The 21,219-nt window shown below is 41.5% G+C and overlaps 1 protein-coding gene across 2 annotated transcripts in view; it reads right to left on the bottom strand.

Annotated features, from left to right (window-relative positions):
* Positions 1-21,219, bottom strand: part of EYA4 (EYA transcriptional coactivator and phosphatase 4) — a 235,032-nt gene that overhangs the window by 24,644 nt on the left and 189,169 nt on the right. For both annotated transcript variants that reach the window (XM_080929171.1, XM_080929170.1), the window contains exons 11-13: positions 20,143-20,308; positions 11,370-11,506; positions 9,172-9,255 (exon numbers count right to left, since the gene is read on the bottom strand). In XM_080929171.1, the coding sequence (XP_080785297.1) occupies positions 9,172-9,255; positions 11,370-11,506; positions 20,143-20,308 (387 nt within the window). The remainder of the gene's footprint in view (positions 1-9,171; positions 9,256-11,369; positions 11,507-20,142; positions 20,309-21,219) is intronic.

The raw sequence follows: 21,219 nt of genomic DNA, 5'->3' as shown, positions 1-21,219 counted from the left end.
TCTGTTGGAGGGAGGGGAAGGAAAGGAAGGAAGAAGAGAAACAGAGACAGAGAGTAAAAGACAGAGAAACAGAGAGAGACAGAGACAAATACAGAGAGAAAGAGAGCGAGAGAGAGAGAGAGAGAGAGAGAGAGAGAGAGAGAGAGAGAGAGAGAGAAGAGAGAGAGAAGGAAGAGGAGGAAAAAAGATGGAGAAAATAAACAAATAGCTCTTGGCCTTGAAATGTATGCCTCTAAGCCAGATGTTACCAGTGTATACACCCAAGTCAGGATCAAGTAGAGCACTTCTCTAAATCAAAATACGAATGCCTATTAGCCATGTTAGCACAGAACATAAATCGGAGCCAGTCTGTCTGTCTGTGGGTCTCTGCCCTACACTGGGCCATCAGCTGCAATTCGTCCTCTAGGGAAACACTGTAAAAATATCTCAGGAGAAGCAGCAATTATGTATTTTTAAAGAAACCGGGGACTATTTTTCTTTTAAGGTCCTGGGATCTTGGACCAGTTATTCCTTTGGGGTATAAAGTTTGTTTGTAGATTTTTACTCAGTGGACAGAAGATGCCTGAGCACACCGCAGAGGAAGATAAGTCAACTCCTCAAACTAAGGTAGAGCATGTTTCTGGGCTCTCAAGACGCAGAACTTTTCTAATTAGACATAAGAGTTGGAATGAAATCTATTCATCAACTGGAAGGGAAACGCCATATTTGATGTATTTGTCTGAAAAACAGGTAATAAGATTTCAGAGTTCTTAAAGGGAAAGCTGGGCCTTTGGGTCAGTGAGTGAGAATGTATGAGTCCTTACTTTCAGCTCCAAGTATTTCCAAAAGGGAAGAAAGAATTCTCAGAGGGAATTGGAAAATGCTGTCAGGAACATTCTGTTATTGGTCATCTGTTCATATGGTTTTGAGCACCTATGGAAAATTCTGGGAAGGGAATAATAAGACAAAACCAAACCAGCAAATCAAAGTAAAGTTGGGAAGATGGCTGCTGGGTTGGTAAAGTACTTGCCAAGGAAGCAGTAGACCCTAGGTTCAGAGCACAGCTCCCATACAAAAGGCTGGGCTTGCAATTATAATCCCATTGATAGGGAGGCAGAGACCAAAAGACTCCCGGGACCAGCTAGCGATGAATCAGTGAGATTCAAGTTCAAGTAGAGACTCTGTCTCAAATGGGGGAAAGAGGGAACTAGGGAGGGGACAGGAAAATCAGTATAGGAGATGGAGGAAGGAAAGATACATCACATTAAGAATGAATCATGTTTGAAAAAGTCATAGGGGATAATAGTGTATTTACTTAAAATTATATATAATATATAAGTATATGAGCATCAACATTCAGTTTAGATGAACTTGTGCCATTTGAGATGATGGCACAGGCTACCTAATGAAAACTCTACTATCAGATATGGGAAGGCTCCCTTTGAGTTGTTGGTCAAGAGGATCATAAAATAAGATGGGGCATTACCATTGCCCTTGGTTGTCTCCAGAGATTGATGGAACGTCCCTATTACTAAAGTCACCATGTTTGTATGACATAGGAGTCTGAGGAATGGAGTTGAGTCTGACCCCAAATCCCCTCAGTAAGGACTAGCTTTCACATCACTAGAAGTCACTATGCAAGCTATCGCAGGAGGCAAACAATCAGATATTATATCAGCTGCGATGCTTATGAACTATATGAACCACAGCAAGATGTCCCAAAGGATACAGTAGTGGCATTTAAATCTTGGCAATAGCCACAGCTACTCACAGGACAGAGACCATTCCCAGTGCTGAAAACCCAGCCAACTACTACTACTGGTGAGGTCATGGACCTTAGAGGAGACCCTGTTACAGCTACTTTTGTAAATGAGCATAATTCCTAACTGCTTTCTGAATGCTCATCCTCATACCCATGTTAGCATAGGTCTCATCTGAGAAGCATCCCTTTGTACCAGGTCATTATAGAAAGCCACAACTGGTCAAACACAGAGGAACAGACAATGCAGGTGTCTGGCTCTAATTGATCGGCCAAAAACACAACTTCTGCACTGGGGCTTAGGGGATGGCACAGAAGAAGGAATAAAAAGATTCTAAAGTCAGGGGATCAGAAGTTTACTGTGACATTGTGTCTTCCATATGTGACAGGCAAGGTACACTCATGAAATCTTAACAGTATGGCTGTCTACACAAGGCCTGGCAGGGAAGACATTGGTTGACCTGTTACTATGGCTGGGGGAGGCTCACGGGGTCCTATGTCTAGATAAAAGTCTACAGGAAACAAATGACCTCTGATAGAAGAAGAAGAAGAAGAAGAAGAAGAAGAAGAAGAAGAAGAAGAAGAAGAAGAAGAAGAAGAAGAAGAAGAAGAAGAAGAAGAAGAAGAAGAAGAAGAAGAAGAAGAAGAAGAATTACTCTTCCCTAGGAACCAGCTTCCTACGATTATTTGATATTAACTTGTCAGACATGAATGTGTGTGTGTGTGTGTGTGTGTGTGTGTGACATTAAAAAGACTTAACAGCTGTGCTTACATATTTATGCAATGCATTTATTTATATGTAGTAATACTAATTTTTAAAAAAGAAGTCAGGAGTATAAGAGGGAATGGGGGTTATGGGTGAGAAAGAATTAATAAATGAATGATGTGGAGAGTAGAGGAAGATGTCATAAATTGACCTCTGGTCTCCACATGTGTGCATGCACACACATTTACATGTATACCTGCACACACACTCACACTCACACATCCCTCATGAGAACAAGTACACAGAAGCCCCACAATTCATACTTACATACCAGTAAAGATGAAAGAAATATTTTAAAAAAGCAAAAGCCATGTGCTTCTGGGTTCTAGTTATCATTATTATGGGACATAGCTGATAAACAGCTCAGTGAACATAGTATTTCAGGTTATGATGCCTCCAGAGTGCAAAGAAACCTAGGTGGGTAGATGTGGAAGCTCAGGGAGGAACTGAAAGTCAGTGCAGGCCGAGCCAGCGTGCCCCCTCCAGAAGGAGTAATGACTGGATAAAAAGCCAAGGAGTTAGCCACATGCAGACATGTTATGGGGGACAGGCAGACTTGGGGGTATGAGTGGGACTATCACGTGGGGCAGAGCGTCCAGTAGTGGGGCTGAGCCTGGGAAAGGCAGGTTACCTCGGGAAGCCTGATCTCTCACCTGACCCAGGGACAAAGGGCAAAGCGACAGACACAAAGAGAAGAAGCACATTCTCTGGAAGACATCCGGTTGCCCAAATTACAAATTCCCTTTGAAACACATACTAAACAAACTTCCAAAGGTCACATGGTCTTGATGGTGGGGGGACGGTAGATAGAACTTGAATTACAGACCATATTGCCCCACAAAGTCACACTTTAACTCTTTGTTCAGAAGGGAATTCTTGGTCATGGTGTCAGCTGCTCCAGGTATGGTTGGTTCAGACCCACAATTCTAATTGTTTAGCAACACCAATCACTTCCCACAAAAGCACACCCTGCCTTCTTAATAACCTGTAAAAACCGCAGCAAGAGCTACTTCCTACGGCATGTTTCTACATGAGTGCATTGACTGTTAAATCCTAAAGCAATAGGGGTGGCTTATTCATACAAGTGTCCCATCCCCAGCTCTGCCCTCTCATACAGATTGTCTCACATGGGCAAATCTCCTTGTGATCTTGAATTATGATCACACGTTATAATGCAGGTATTTGCTATTCTTTAATCTTTCCTCTGATTTTGGCTGTTCAACTCCTGCCTCCTTCCACAGAATTGGCTTCAGATAACTGTGGCTTCCAAGCATTAACATTACAACATAAATTAACTCCTACCGCAAAATTTGTTGATATTTTTTTCCTTTGACCAAGAAAGGAATTACTGTTGTTTAGGCAAAATAATGTACACAGTTGCTCAGAGAGTCAGAACTACCCTCATAAACCCTCAGATGGTGGATGGATACCTGGGCGCCATCTTGTCAAATTCATGAACTTCTATTTTAGATTTTTGCAGCGATGAAGCTGTGTGTGCCAGCTGGGGCTCAGCCAGAGAACCCATCATCAGCCTCCCAGCAGAAGAGATTGCACTTGCCGCCACTGAGAAGATCCAGAAATAGCTGGGCTTGCAAGGAGGGAGTGTTGACAGTTGAGCAGAGTCACAAAGTGATAACTCGGTAGAAAGAACCTTGGAGATCTTTGTGTTGTTTACAACCGGATGTAGAATTTCCTACTCGTGTTCTTGAGTGTACAAATTAAGCTGGTTACATGGGATCATGGCATTTCTAGAAGAGCAGAGACTATGGATCTGATTTGCAAAGGTCCTATGTGGCAGCAAAGACTGAAGGAGGATAGATATGTAAGATCATGTCAGAAAGCCAGGTCCTGGCTGACTGTACCACTTGCAAAGTACGTTGTATCGTATCAGTGGCGTAGTGAAGAGGCAAGAACTAAGTGTACAATGCACTGAAGTGGATGTACTCACATGATGTCAAGCATACTGTTGGAAACCAGAGGCAATGTTTGCCATAATCTACAAGTTTGGGCGAGGTAGAGACCAGCTGGTTGATAGATGTGTTTGCTTTGGGGATTGATCTGACACTTCAGGTCCCCATGTCCTCTCCTTCTGGCTTAATGTTTTCTTTGTGCGACTGCAGTACCACCATAAGCATCATGAGAGCAAATACAGACCTTCTGCATCTCTGAGGACATCCATTTCTAGTTATTTCTCATTTGGGTAGAAAAAAACGTGAGAATTATAACTTAACTTTATTTGACCCGAGAAGCAGATACCAGTGTTCAGAGCTAAGTGTCCCTGATAATGATTTTATTTAGCTCTCCCACTAACTCCAGCATGGAAGAGAAACACCTATTTTCTTTTTAAGTTGTAAGTTCAGTGTGATGGTTTGTATATGCTTGGCCCAGGGAGTGGAATTAATAGGATGGGTGGCCTTGTTGGAGGAGGTGTGTCAATGTGAGTGTGTGCTTAGGACCCTAATCCTAGATGCCTGGAAGCCAGTATTCTAGAGGCCTTCGGATGAAGGTGTAGAATTCTCAGCAACTCCTGTACTATGCCTGTCTGGGCAATGCCATGCTCGTGTCTTGATGATAATGGATGAAGCTCTGAACCTGTGAGCCATCTCCAATTAAATGTTGTCCTTTATAAGACTTGCCTTGGTCATGGTATCTGTTCACAACAGTAAAACCCTAAGACAAGAAGCACGTATTTCTTTCGAGGCGGGGTATTGCTATGTACCACTATACAGCCCAAGCTGGCCTTGAAGTCACACTCTTTTCACCTTAGCCTTTCAAGTGCCAAGATTATATTATTCCCCTATAATCATTTTCTGATAAAGAAATTGGCTCAAAGGTCAGGTGGCTTGTTATGCAGCCTACAAAGGTCAGCTGATACTCAGTACAGGAAACAGCCTTTGTAAACCTTCATGGGTGACTGAGAATAGCAAGAAAGGGGCCTGTCTTTGTGGGGATCATGGGGGCTTTCATTCTTTGCCTCTGGCTAGAGAAACCTTATTCTTATGTGTTTAATATAATGGCAAACTGTAGACTATGCATAAAAAATACCCTGCTTCAAACCTGGAAAATCACCATTACACCTAGTCATGCATTTAAACTGCACATTGGCGCTGCCAAGATGGCTCAGGGTAAAGGAGCTTGCTGCAAATCTGATGGCCTGGAATTGATTTCTGGGACTTATATCATGGAAAGAGAGAACCAGCTTGTAAAATAGTCCTCTGAATGTTACATATGGTACATGGGACACACACACACACACACACACACACACACACACACACACACACACAAAAATACATGGAATGACTTTTTAATGCACATTAAAGAAATGAGTGATTTGAATCATGAAATGGACTGAGTACACACAAGCAATTTCACATCTACTCAACTCTTAACAGGACATGAAACTTTCATCTACCTTCCAAAACTAATGGTCCTAGTTACTTTTTGAAATATGTATATGTGCCTGTGTCCTTGTGAGTATATGTGCTCTATGTGTATGCAGTAGCCTTGCAGAGGCCAGAAGAGGGCATCGGATCTGTTTGGGCTGCAGTTGTAGATGTGTACTGGAGACAGAGCAGTGTTTGTAACCATTTGTAACAGCCCACTCTCTAGTTTCATCTCGGTTACTAATTTTAAGAGCAGTGAGAATTATTTATTTTAATTGTCAGCTAAAATGACCTCATTTCTATCAACCAGTAAAGTCAGTGGAGAGCTGATGAACTCAATCTCACGAGAGTTCATCTTCTTACGCTATCTCAGGGCTATTTTGAAACTAAAGCTTGCACTGAGCCACCATACCATGGAAACACTCTTCAAATGAACTCACCACGAACTTTCTTTAAAGACCACTAATGAACATGTTGAAGAACCAGTTTGTTTGTTTGTTTGTTTGTTTTCATTTTTTACCAAGATAAACCAGAAACTTTCCCAATGCCTTTTGGGATTTGTCAGTGCTACACCCTTACTGAGAGAGAGGCCCGAGAGCCTGGCTTTGGGTTGGCTTTTAGAGTCAGCCAGCCTGAGAGGCAAGTGAACTCCCTCTGCTCCATGGCATTTTTGTTTGAAGGAGGAAAGATTTATTTTGGCTCACAGTTTCAGAGGTTTCAGTTCAGAGTCACTTCGCCTCACCCACAGGACCAGAACAGTGGTCGGATTATGCACTGTGATGGGGGGCAGGTCTTATCAATAAGGACAGAAGAAATCAGAGGCTTGCTAATAGCCCCTCAAGGCCTCCCCTACAGATCTAGTTCTGTTCGCTATGCCCTTCCTCCTAAAGGCTCTCTATCCTCTCAGAATGGAGTTAGTGACTAGGGGAAGAATTCAGATGGTGAGCCTCTGGAGAGCACAGCTGTGCATCCTGCCTTAACAGTGCAGTGGCACCTGTTTCTGTAGCCAAATGCCTGAGATGGGGTAACTCGGAAAGAAAGGGCACTTTTGGATGAAGGTTATGTGGGCCGGGATGTCTGAAGCCTGGCAATGTGTTGGAGCTGATGTGCTTTGGTGAGGTGCTTGCATGGCTTCAGCTAGCGGGAGTGAGAAAGGAAGAAAGGACCCATGACCGCAATAGCTCAGTCGGGAGACTCATGAGGAAGAGGCGATCTTTTCATCCAGACACTTCATCTGGTGGGAGGCATCTGAACTTTCTTCTTCAATTCTAAATGCTGGGTTAAACTTTTCTGAGTAAGAGAGACATTCAACAGCAATATGGCCTTGGATAGGAAAGCATGGTGTGGAAGGGATGCGTCCTGTGGGGACCTTTGCCAGCCTGTCCTTTCCCCACTGTGGGGGTGCAATGATTCCCACCTCCTCAGGCTCCTGGGATTCTCTCTGCCTCCTGTTCTCCCCTGCCTGTTCCCCTTGATCTTTGGCCTCAGTCTCTTTATTTCCTGACTTTTGCAGTTCAGTGCCAAAGGCTTTGGGTGTGAGGTTATGTAGGAGGACCTCAGCCTATACACAGGTGTTTTCCTGGGGACCAGACTGAGATCACACACGGTGGTCAAGAAAGAATCCTGGAGAAAGTGCTGCCTTCAGTTTAACAAAAAAGAGAAGAACTGTAACGACAGGTTTATCTTTCTCTTCAGGCTTCATCTGAGGAATTCAAGTGATCTCACAATTTAAAAGATTCTAGTTCCTAGGAAGGGATGAAGACCTGACATCAAGGAACGTGTTAAAGGCATAAGACGACGCTACAAGGTGAGGCCCGTCACTGCTGATCTGACACAGGGAGCAACATCCATCTCAGGACTCCCCCTAGTGGCGAGGGTTTGGAGGAGCCTTTCCATGGGGTCATATACATTCACGACTCACTGTTATTTCATGCTTCCACGTCCGTGAAATGTAGCTGTAGATGCCAGCACAACCGTTTAAATGGGGCTCACAGTATGATATTGAAAAGTCAATTATTTTAAAAACTCCTTCGATTACAGTCTGAAAAACTCCACATTACATCGAATTCTTTGCACTCCAGGCTTATGACAACACTTTAGTTATAAATCGGGATCATATTTGGTTATAGCAGCCTGAGCTCACTGGGCGTCATTTATCAAATATACCCAGTGTGAAACAGGAAATAAAGATACAGTGAGATATAGATCTGGGTCCCATCAGGTATGTCTCCTGCTTGGGAGACAACTCTCTATCAGTTACAGAAATAAGCCCTGGATGTATAGTTCCAAGACACATGTGTTAGACACTTACAGTTATAAAGAAAATAAGACACCTTTGGATAAATGATTGCTAAAAATTTACTACTTTTTATATGTACTTAGAAGGTGAAAATCAAACGACAGCATACATTAACCCAAAGTGCAAGTTTACTAAGAGGCCCTTGTGGATGGAAATATGGCTCAGTGGTTAAGGGAACGACTTGTTCTCCCAGAGGACCTGGGCTTGGTACACAGCATCCATGTAAGGACCTCCATCTTCAGATTCAGGATCTGACACCTTTTTCTGGAGTTCATGGTCACTTGCACACACGTGCACGTGCACATACAAATACACACACACTAAACAAAAATAAAAGAGTCCAACCCATCATGTGCTGTCTGGAAGACAAGAATGCAACTGTGGCTATAGAGCGTGTCGACAGGATGTAAGAGCCCACCCACTGATGTGGCATGTCGTGCTGGGAGGCACGGTGAGACACTTCTGTGGGTGTGACTGTGATGGGGAAACATCCAAATATCACCACACATTTTCATACCCCCAGTGGAAGCCAGGGCAACGTGTTCTCAGAAAACCCTCTTTAGGGCAAATGCTACTGACGGAGTCAAAACCAGTGACTAGCTAAGCATGCTGGTTTCCACGAGTCTCCTTTGGGTGTATCAAACCTCATACAGCTGTGATGCTGTTCTAAGAATTTCACTACAGAAGGAGTAGCCAGAGAGAAAGGCAGTGGGGTGAGCCTTCGTGTAAGTGAAGTGTAAGTGACACATTTTGTTATCCCCAAATGTGTGAGAGTAGGATCTTTGGTCTTGGGACAGAAATCTCAAAGTTTCTGTAAAACCTGTAAAGGTAACTTCTGATTAGCTCTGCGGAGTTGTGAGCACATATTGGAGAATAGTACTCTGCCACAGAGTGGGAGACTATCAGAAGAGCTGACAGAGAGAAGAAAGCAGCCTTGAACGGACCTTGAGTTTTAACTGGGAATAAGCTCTTGACTCCTTACCTTGCCGTACTTCTGTGCGTAGGAGCCCGTGAGGAGGGAGTGGAAGACAATGATGGTTTCATCCAAGTCCCAGACAAACACACGCTGAGGAGAAACGGCCAGGGTCAAAATGGCTTAAGGACACAGACCTTTACACTCAGAACGCGTTCCTTTTCTTGCTCGACATGGCCTTGACTGGTTCATACAAAACCACCTTCCTTCAATGGTTTGTTCCTTTTTAGATCTTGTTTTTATTTTTGTAGTTTCTTTTTCTTCTTCTCTCATACATTACATCCTGACCAGTTTTCCCTCCCTCTGTTCCTCCCAGTCCCTCCCTCCACCTCCACTTTGACTCAGATCTACTTCTCCTTCAACAAGCTGGCCTCCCAGGGATATCCACTGAATATGGCATGACAACTTACAATAAGACTAGGCACAAACCCGATATCCAGGATAAGGTGGGTCTAGTAGAAGCAAGAGGGCCCCAGAGCAAGCAAAGGAACCGTAAACACCTCACCCCCACTGTTTGGAGTCCCACAAAAATATAAAGCTGCACAACAATAATGTGTATGTGGAAGACCGAGCTCAGACCCATACAGGGTACATGCTTGTCTCTCCAGTCTCTCTGAGCCCCATGTGAACCAGTCTTTGTTGAGTCTGTGGGCCATGTTCCTAAGTTGCCCAGTCTGACTCTCATAAAACCTGGGGACATGGGTGATAAAAATGATTGGAAGCTTAATCATCAGGTGTCCAGACCTGTAATAAACATACCCGATGCTTGATTATAGTTAATATGAAAAGGATACATTCTAACTTTATGATAGAAAGAAGTCTAACCCCCATATATTTTATACTTCCAGATCTCATGGGGTTCACTGTATTTTGGAATTTATTTAAAATTTGCATCAAATATTTTCAAAATGGATTTAAGGCAGTCTATGGGAAGCTCCTAAACAACAACTGTAAAATGTCTCATAGGTTGTGGAATGAATTGTTTGACCTGCGTGGATTTGTGAAAGATTTCACATTGCAAATTTAAGAGACTGGATGCAAAGAACAGGGGTTTGACATTGGAAGAGCATCTGGAGTTTGGACCACACTAGGTGACACTCTCCTCTGGGATTGGCCCATGTCTCTGTCCAGCTCCATGTCGATGTGCCCCCTAGTGGTCATCTGTCAGGTTACCACAAGGCTTCAGAACACACACACACACACACACACACACACACACACATACATACAGATCTTAGGAAGAGGCACAATGTGTGCTACTTAACTAGTATCACATCTGGAAATTAATTCTTTTCTTCAGTTGAACTTTGTGATTGTGTATGACCATATTATGGTTAATGCTAGATTTTTGTAATAGAAACTCTACTTGCTTAATGCAGTTACATTTCAAAGAGCTCACAAATAGAAAACATACTTTAAAAGTCCACAAACACGACAATTTTAAACACATATTCACTGACAGGATTTTACTACTTGCCTTTCAACACAGATTTCTTTATCTTTCTAAAATATTTTTGCTCCAAGTCATAGCTTTATTTTAACCTTTTTTTCAGTTTGAATAAGAAATGAAATTATCATAGTACTTAACTTTTAAAGTATTGTTACCTTTGAATTTATTGTTTTATAATTTGCTAGATCTAGATAGATAGATAGATAGATAAGTAGGTAGACAAGTATATATATATATATATATATATATATATATATATATATATGTGATAGATAAGTAGGTAGATAGATGATGATAGATAGATAGATGATAGATAGCTGATAGATAGATAAATAGATAAGTAGGTAGATAGATGGTAGATAGAGAGATAGATGATAGATAGATGATAGATAGATAGAAATGGATAGATAGATAGATGGTAGATAGATAGATGATAAATAGATAGATGATAGATAGATAGAAATAGATAGATAGATAGATAGTAGATAGATGATAGATAGGTAGATAGATAGATGATAGATATATATAAATAGATAGATAGTAGATAGATATATGATAGATAGATATGTAGGTAGATAGATAAATAGGTAGATAGATAGATGATAGATAAATGATAGCTAGATGATAGATAGATCGATGGTAGATAGATATATAGGTAGATAGATAGAAAGTGTGAAACTGACTAGGTATATAATATATGGTTATATAATTCAGTAAGATCAGTTATCTTACAATCTGCAGCAACAAGCAGGCATACCTCCAGGTCACTGTCAGGAGGTGGGGAGGGATTATTTTTCCGGCCTCTTCCTCGAGACTTCGACCCAGAGCTTCTACATGTTCTGTCATCAAGGTCCTTGATCGGTGTGGAGGGACTCTGCACTGTGTCAAACTCTCCTATAAACAGCACGGTGCGCCAAGAAGAGGTGTTTAGCTTTAGAACAACTACAAGTCTTCATTATTACTTAACAAATTCCTATACATTAATGACCTCTTTATGACAAACATTAGAGTAAAGTATTTAAAGTTGTAATTTCTCATAGAATCCTGAATGCCTTTTATATGCCAAATACCTTCAGCTTCCTGTCTATACTTCCACCCCATTTTTATTGGTGTTAGGTCTAGCCTCACCTCCATTTGGGCCACATTCCATAGAACACTGTCTTCTGGATCAGCCCCACACCCCACCTGCAAACTTGACAGTCCCTCTTATTGAATGTACCACATCACTTCCTTCCTGTCTGTGTCCCTTAATGAAACTCCTTCAGACCATAGACCACACTCCTGCTACTCAATAGAAGTAAATGAATGTAATGAGCTTGGGTAATTTTACATTTTCCAGCAGTTGCAATAGAAGATAGAAAGAGACATGTATAATTAACCCCCACACTCTAGCTTCACATACACGAAATATCATTTTAGCATGCAATCAACATAAAATTTAGCAAGAAAAAAATTTACCTGTTATTTTCATAACACCTTTTTGAAATCTTGGGCATGTTATAGTTATTTGAATGTGTGGCATCTGTGTTTTAAGTACATGAAAGCCATAAATGGACAATAGTTACACTACTGTATGATACAGTTTCTTAGACTCCTTGAAATCTCATTTCTGCTCACCAAAACGTGAGTGCAATACTTTACTGAGAGTCCTGAATAAACATCAGACTGATGAGTTTAGTAGACAGGCTCAGCCTTTATCTTTCCAGATAGGTGGTGTCTTTGATCCTGTTAAGTACACCCCTTCAGAGTTATTGTTTGGCAGCTGATGTCTGTGGGGTGTTAGTTCCAGCCTGGCTCTCCAGAGTCTTTCTACTTAGCAGTCACAGACTCTTGTCCTGCCATGCTCAGGACAGCTACCAGGGAGTCCTGGTCTTTCTACTCTGGTGCAAGCACCTCATATGCTAATGTCTCTGCACATGAGGACCCAGAATTATCTCCCCCCATCTAGCCATCATTGGTGTCTGTGGCACTTATCTAATTGGCTTCTATATGTCCAACAGGCCCCTAAAATATAGACTCATACAAAGTTAGCGACCATGGATCTCAACAGGCATAAAGTACTGGCCAAAACCAAGTTTGTGTTAAAGTAAATTCAGACAACAAAGATCAGCTTGACCTGTAATAGTACTGGGAGGATTTTATGTAGTTTTCCAGGACCTCAGTTTTTGGCGTACATTGAATTCTGGATGAGGATCCTTTTAAATTTTTTGAGGATGAATCAGACTTGTATTTTTAAACCATATGAATAGAATGAAAATCTCTAGACAAGTCAAATATCAAGGTACATTAGACCTCAATAATGTGTTTATAGTAAAGTAATATGATGATCTCCATTTATCATTAATACAATACGATATAGGACAATATGATTCAGTGCAATAATTCACAAAGAATTAAGCAATTCTGAACAAATGGCACATTAAACATGCCTTTTCTGAGAAACAGTAATTGTTATGAAGTTAAATCTTACCATATCTTTTAATAACAGCATCTTATTTGGTAACTATTATGTGGTACAGGGTCAAAAATATGACTTAGCTGTCTTTCCCATGAATGGGGGAGGGGGAGGAGGAGATAGAGGGACTATGAAAAGAGTAATTTGAGGGCTCATATGGAAACCTAATACAGTAGAATCTTCCTAAAACATATACATATGTGAAGATGATTTAAACAAAATTTCTATATAGCAGGGTAGACAGAGCCCCAGTTGGGCATTTCTCATTACCAAATGAAGCTTCCAATGCCAGAACAGGGGTACATCTAATGTAATTGTTTGCCAAAGGGGTCCCATGAAAAGCCCCAACTGACCAGGCTATTGTCAAAACTACTGGTTACTTTCTGTTAGTAAGACAAAGTGCTGTTGCTGAAGACAACATCTATACCACTCCCTGAAGATGGAGAACCTAGTGCCTACACAGAGCCTTCAACCTTTCTAACTAATGTTCATTACTCTGGAAGGTATTCTGCACACTGTCAAAGGAGAAAGCCTTTGATCTCTAATGGTGTCCTGCCTGGAAGGGGTGCTGGTTCAGTGCTGGTACTAAGCCTGTGTGGGTGACCAAGGATTTAAGGCTCACTCCGTGGGAGGGAACCCATTCTTGACCCTCCCATGGTGAAGAATACAAGGCCAGATAGTCAAGAGATTAAGGGGAAAACCAAATAGCACTGTCCTACTAAAGAAACCTAGCACAACTTGACTACTAATGACATTCTGCTATGTTCATAGGCCATTGTTTTTCTTGGCCATCATCAAAGTAGCTTCTTCCTGCAGTCGGTGAGATAAAACAGGGAGACCCACAGCTGGACAGTCTACAGAGAGTGAGAAACCTAGGGACAGTGCAAAGAGGGCATATTTATCAAACGCTTCACCTTAGCGCTCAGGGAACCAAGTGGAAGAGCAAGGATAGAGGACACCAAGAAAACAAGGCCTTCTAGACATAGCAGGACTACTGACTTGTGACCTCACAGAGACTGTGGTGGCATGTGTAGGCCTGGGGTGAGGGAGTCCCAGGTCTGAGAGGGGCAGCAGACACAGGTCCTAATTCCTGAGACCGAAGCTATCTTCAGCTGAACACCACTCACAAATGCATAGTCAGTTTCACGGGGTCTCATCGGGTGTACGGACAACAATGAAGGGCAGGCCCCATATGCAGCTGTCCTCGGCCAACAGAAAGCCAGCTCAAGGGTACTTTCTGAGCTCTGCTTTGTCTCGTAATGATTTGCCTGAGCGTTTCTTTCTTTCTCTTATCTTATAGTTCCTTTGCTTACATATTATGGTTTTGTGTTTTTAGGTGACTGCTGTGCAGGTGTTTCTTATGCTTTGAAAAAAAAAGTTTGCCTTTTTTCATTAACGTTTGTTTCTTAGTATTATTATTATTTTCCTAATGAGAGAGAGCAAGAAAAGATGTGGGTCTTGGTGAGTGGGAATTTGGGGAGAACCTGGGAGGAGTTCAAAAGGGGAAACTGTAATCAGGGTGTATTTTATGAAAAAAAAAAACTCATTTCAATAAAAACTAAACTAAAAATATAAAAATTAATCTTAATATAAATGTCATTTGCTCTTAAAATATTGTCAACACAGCTCAGTGTTTTCCCGTCACTGTCACCGCTGTCAGGAAGGACAGCACAGTAATAAAATGTTTTAACTACAAGTTTGAATATTGCCGTATCTTGCAGCACCTAATGTACAGCTTATTTAAATAGGCTTTAGATATTTGAATGCACAGCAACTTCTAAATATCATTTCACACACCCTTTTCTGTTTTCCACTGTTATACTAATTAACGCAAATTTCCTTAGGTTAAAAAGTCATGCTTACAATAACATGATTCAAATTAATCTATACTTTAATTTTTAAATTTTATTTATGTGTATGAATATATGTGTATAGGAAGGTACCTGTCTTTACACTTACCAGGAGACAATACTGGATCCCCTGGCCTGAAGTTTTAGCTGTTTATGAGCCACCAGACATGGAAGCTGGGAACCAAACTCAGAACCTCTGCAAGAGCAGGAAGTGCTCTTAACCACTGAGGCATCTCTCTAGCCCAGAACTGACTCTCACTTTAAAAGTAAGCTTAAATGAAACTCTTTTTGGGTGGCATTTATAAAAATCTCTCTGCGTGAGCACACACATTTATTGCTTTTATTTCTTACTTATTTGGTCTTTTTTTTCTTAACTAGGTCTCATGTTAGCTTCACGGACGACATTAAACTCTTGCTTTTCAAGTGCTGGAATAACAGCTGGATGTGCTGTCCTTGCCTTTATGTTTTTTTGCCAATCAATTTTAAGGTCACACACACAGACACACACACACACACACACACACACACACACACACACACACACACACACAGCCTTTTGCCTTTGGTAGCAGTGCAAGAACGGAAAGAAGAGAAAATTGCAAACTTCCAATTTTGTCTTACGTTACAGGGGGATGGCTAGAGGCAGCCTATGTCAGCACTAAGGAACCAGCAGGAGCAAGTCAGCTGTTTAATCCTGAGATTCAGCAACTATCACACTGTTGAAAAGGACATGGGGCCACAGGAAGTTTGTGGGTTTCTAAACACAGGAGAAACTGTTCTTTTGCCGGTTAGTTAAGAATCTTAAATATACTCAAATCCAAAATAAAATATGGGCAAAAGTGTTGTCATGAGACTAAAGCAGACGTTTAGAAGAAAATTGTGCAGGATGGTCTTGTTTATTTTTATCAGACTCTTACTCCACGGTTTGCACTGCCGTTTAAAATAAAGTATCAGAACACCATCTGCAGCTCATGATGTTAATGAGAACGTAGAACGTTTGTTTCTTCTTTCCTTAATGTGTAGAACTCCCTCAAGTACATATGTCATACTCTTCCTTTCTGCTGATTGTCATTTAAGTCAGTGACACAGTCATGTGACTATAAATCGTAAATATAAATATTGTATGTTGAGTGTGCACCAGTGAGATCTCTCAGCGGAGGAATGTGGTCACCTTGTCCAGATGCAGACCTCCACAGTGAAATTACTGACCTACCATCTCTCCAGCATCAGCATTCCCTTGGTCCTTACTAGTCCTTGGTACTGTTAACCTTTATTTCAACCTTAGTAGATATACAGTGATAAGTTATTATTTTAAATAGAAATCTTTGAGAAGTAATTAGGAACATGTTTTCATCTATTTGGAATTTGTCATGTTCTTACTGATTTCTAGATGTTTATTAGGTGCATGTGTGAGAGTGAGAGTAAAAATGAGAGAGAGAGAGAGAGAGAGAGAGAGAGAGAGAGAGAGAGAGAGAGAGAGAGAGAGAGAGAGAACAGCTAACACAGAACTATGTCCTTATTATCTTACAACTATGGAGAAACTGGCAGCACAGTACACTTAATCAGGCAACGACAATCAGCTGATATTTGGCGACATTGATGTGATTCCTGAATTTCTGCTTTAACCACAAGGCTAATAGTTCCTCCTCCAAACAGCAACAGATTCTCCTGGTCAAAAGAGACCACTAAAAGCTGACCGGAATGAGGAAATAGGACGGGAAGCAGGCTCGGGACACAAGTAAAGCAGAGATGGAGCCCACACCACACAGCAGAAAGAAAACAAAATAAGCTGACTGAAAATAGGAGCGAGGGCCAGAGTAGACAGTTCTCGGAAGACGTGGCAAATTCGTGTGTGAGATGATCAGCAGTGGCTAGGGAAATGTAAGTTCAAACTATATACTGAAACTCAAACTTTGATACGATGTCTGTTACATAAGGAGCCAAGGGAACAGGCATTAGACTTGACGTGGACAAAAAGACCTGTGGCTGAGGCATTAGGAGGAGAGCATAAAAAGCTCAAAACTTAAAGTCAGTTTGCATGAATGACACAGCCATTTTCCTAAAACATACCTGCCTTCGAGTTTATAAAAAAGAACTTTTAAAAACATTTTATTAAAGCAAAATTATGTCACTTTCCTCTGTCCAGCCCCCTCTATTTTCTCCCACACCGACTCTCAAATTGACAGTCATCTTTTCCATAATTATTATTGCTACAAATGTATGTATGCATATGTATGCAAAAGGACATAAATACAACGTGCTGTGTCTGTTTTTATTGTTTGTATGCATTTGGTTTCAGCTGATCAATCTGTGGATCAATAAAGCGGCTCATCTCAGAGAGAAGCTAATTCTCCCTCTTAAGACATGGGGCCAACATAAGTATCAGACATAAGATGAATGGATACAGAAACTCTCTCTCTCTCTCTCTCTCTCTCTGTCTCTCTGTCTCTGTCTCTCTCTCTCTCTCTCTCTCTCTCTCTCTCTCTCTCTCTCTCTCTCTCTCTCTCTCTCACACACACACACACACACACATACACACACACACTAATTGGGAACTGTGGTTAGAGGGAGATGTGAGACGATGGATATCATATTTGTAGGTTAAGGTCAAGACATTTGCTCTACAGCATGGAAACTGCTAATCCCAATGGATGCTGGTTTGGAGAATTGCTGAGCTAAGGTGCTTTAAGTGCTGTCACCTCAGAAACAAGGCACACAAACTGTGTGCAAACATTAGTTTTCTGTGTGTAGTCATTTGCTTCACTGTAGATGCAAATTTCCAAACAGCATGCCATACAGGATAAATACGGACACACTTTTTAAATTTCCAATTAAATAACTTCCAGAGGAGTCAAAGAGACTTTCAGTGCTGTTTGTGAGACAGAAAGCCTGGCTGTTCATGGAAAGGACTTGACAGGAGTGAAAGGCTCCTTCCTGAGGAGGGTGTCAGCTCACCGAGGACTCACTGATACTGGTCCAGAGCTACTAATGCTGCTGTCTCTGCAGATTTCACAAGGGCACAGTAACAAGGCACATGTGGCCAGCGAGGCAGAGAAATCTAGGTGGCCCTCTCCACGCATACCCTCTGGTGGGCATCACAGAATGGGAGCTGCACTCTGAGCCCTGAATTGTTTCTAAAGTTGTTTCTATATATTTCTTTCTTTTTACTAGATATTTTCTTTATTTACATTTCAGATGTTATCCCCCCTCTGGTTTTCCTTCCAGAACCCCCTTATCCCATTCCCCTCTCCTGCTTCTATGATGGTGTTCCCCCATTTCCCCACGCACTCCCACCTTCCTGCCCTGGCATCCCCCTGCACTGGGTCAATGAGCCTTCACAGGACCAAGGGCCTCTCCTCCTATTGATGCCCAACAAGGCCATCCTCTGCTCCATATGCGGCTGGAGCCATGGGTCTCATGTGTACTCTTTGGTTGGTGGATTAATCCCTGGGAGCTCTGGTCAGTTGGTATTGTTGTTCTTCCTATGGGGTTCATTCCCCAGAATCTCCCTTCTGAGAAGAAGGCACTCCACCAGTTCTCCCATCCAGCTTGAGCAGTGGTTAAGTTCAGTTAGCAAATGTATTACAGCGTTTACCAGGGTCTAATAGCCAAGGACAATGTTATGTGTTACCAACCATGCTTAATTGTTAAAGGTTTAAAATATCTGAGAGGATGAAGTAAAAATATCTTTCACCCCCATTGCTAACTTTTAGAATGCAAATCAAACCCATAATTTACCTTATATAAACTTCATCTAAGAGGCAGAAATCCTATCTTCATAAGGATAAGAATCTAGAAATGCCTGCTCCCAATCAGTGTGGTAGTGTGTTCTTAAATCCACTGTCAGACTACCTAACAAGGTAAAATAAATAACGGAATGCTGTTTGCAATTTCTAAATAACATTAGTCATTCCCAGCTGCCTTGGGCTTCTCTAGGTGATTGAATAATTACCCTTTAATCAGCACATAACGAAGAACTGCCCTTTGTAGGTTTGGGGTATTTAGCTACAACTTTATTTCATAGGTTTATCTGTAAACCAAGGCACGCAACAGTCACTTATTGGACATAAGGATAAAGTGTGTTCCATTTTAAACATAGACATCCACAGTGAATGTTCTATAAAAAGATATTGCGGACCTAATTGTCAGGTCTGACCCATAAGCCCCCAATGCACAATTGGTTAATGGAAAATTCTTTGCCTACCCTTGAAATGAATCTGTCACTTTTCACCATTAATAAAGCACAAGCCTATAGTTATGAATGTGTTTGCTTTTAGGATGGATGCCAGATCTGAAACGGCTAAACTGAAATTATAGACTGCTCTGAGAGAAGATCCAAGGCCATAGAATCCGCCTGGGTCTGTGACCGGCTTCTCCTCTCTCCTCCGCTTCTCTGTGCATGTTCGCACTGGACATTGCTTCGGGGGCTGACTGTGTTCTGTAACAAGTCCCACAACCAGGCAATCCCATTCTTCAAACCTTATACTCTTATCTTCCAAATATATATGTATTTGAAATCTTTTACTTTCTATTAGCACTTTAGAGGAAGTTATCTTTCTGATTCCTTTAGGGTATTTGATTGGAATTTTGATGAAGAAGATACTGAATGCTGGTTAAGCTGGCTTTTGAGCTTTAGAGTCTGGGTAGCAAATATGATTCTGACCAGAGGACTGCAGGCTTCTGATAATAAAATAAAATAAAACAACAACAACAAACAAACACCCACCATCACCACCACAAGTCAGCTCTATGGTAGATTTTAAATACGTGCAGATCAGACAAAGACATTACACTTTCTACCACTAATCCTGCGAATCCTAGGAATGCAGAAATGGTGACTGACTAGGGTTGCTGATGACTGAAAAGGAAAAGGGGTTGCACAGTCCCTACTGCATAAAGAAAACATGCCCAGTTACACCCGAGAGAGATGATATTACAAGCGCTCCTTGTTGTGAAGAAGGGATCTGGCCAGAGATCCATTCACCCATGTTGATATGCTCACACACGTAGCCATTCTGTGGTCAAAATCTCCCGTCTGTCTCACAACTAAAATGAGAAGTTTTCAAATGTCCCAGAGTCCTGTCTTAGGCAGCGAACTGAAACTCATTAATCATAAACGCCATTGTCTAGTGGTTTCCGGGCCCGTCCTTCTGAGGTCATCTTCTTCTGTGCACACAGATTGCACAGGACGCTTAGAACTATTTCACCTGGGAGAGGATCTGTACCTGGTTGGCTAGTCAGTCCTTGGAGAGACTCCTGCAGCTGATAAGTCGAGGTTGACGATGATGTGCCGTCGGTTGTATTGTTTGATGTCATATATGCCCCATAGGTTGATGCTGAGTAATACTGAGCGTATTGGTTTTGGCCAAAGGCTGTGTAGGATGGGTAATCCTGAAACAAATACATGATGTGTATGGGTACAGAAGAACACTTAACATCTAGTACAGTCTGAGGGAGCAAACTAATACTGTTACCATGGCAACCAAATAATCAGTTTTATTTGCTCTCCGGTTCGTGGCTTGGAGCTGATGATGGTGAGGAGTGGAGCTTGTTTTCTGGGTACCTCACAACATGCAGCAGTGATTAGTTTCTCTGTAAGTTTGCAAACCGGGTCTAATGAAAGAATGTGAATCTGGCTGAGGGGTTTTATGCACTGCAATGGGGGGAGGAGCTGTAGCCAGTTCACATCTATTCCAGTCCACTCTTACACATCACCAAACACCACAGACCACAAGGTGGATTTTCTTCTCTAATTTTTGTTCCTCGTCTAGGCCATTTTTTTTCTTTCTGTCTTTCTGGCAGTCATTTTAAAAATAAATAAACAGCTTCTCTAGCCACTACCAGCTATCTGCTACCTGTGACTTAACTTAAAAGTCTTCGACAATGTTTTTACATTTCGCTTTTCTCTTTCGTTGTGTATAAAATAAAAGCATTGAACCAACTTGCCTGACCTGTTTTCTATTAAAAAAATTCTTAAAATGATAAAAAGGAACCTCCAATAGCCTTTTGCATATTAAGATGATGAGTAAAGTCTTGTGATAAATGGTGTTTAATATATCTAGTGTGGTTTAGCCAAAAATTTTATCAGTGATGACAAATCCTTGGTCAGGAGGAAGATCCCCTGTTGTGATAAGTTCTGAAGAACAAAGATCCATATTTGATGTCCTTTCCAAAGAGGAAAATTCTCTGTATTAGTAAATACATGTATTACCAGGAAGCATTAAGTAATATGTCAGGAAACTAAAAGTTTATAAGTTCCACATCACATTTTGTGAGCTAAATAGAAAACTTCAATGTTTGAA

The sequence above is a fragment of the Micromys minutus genome, assembly GCF_963924665.1.
Source record: "Micromys minutus genome assembly, chromosome: 15".
Taxonomy (NCBI): Eukaryota; Metazoa; Chordata; class Mammalia; order Rodentia; family Muridae; genus Micromys; species Micromys minutus.
This window is presented reverse-complemented; position numbering and strand designations above follow the sequence as displayed.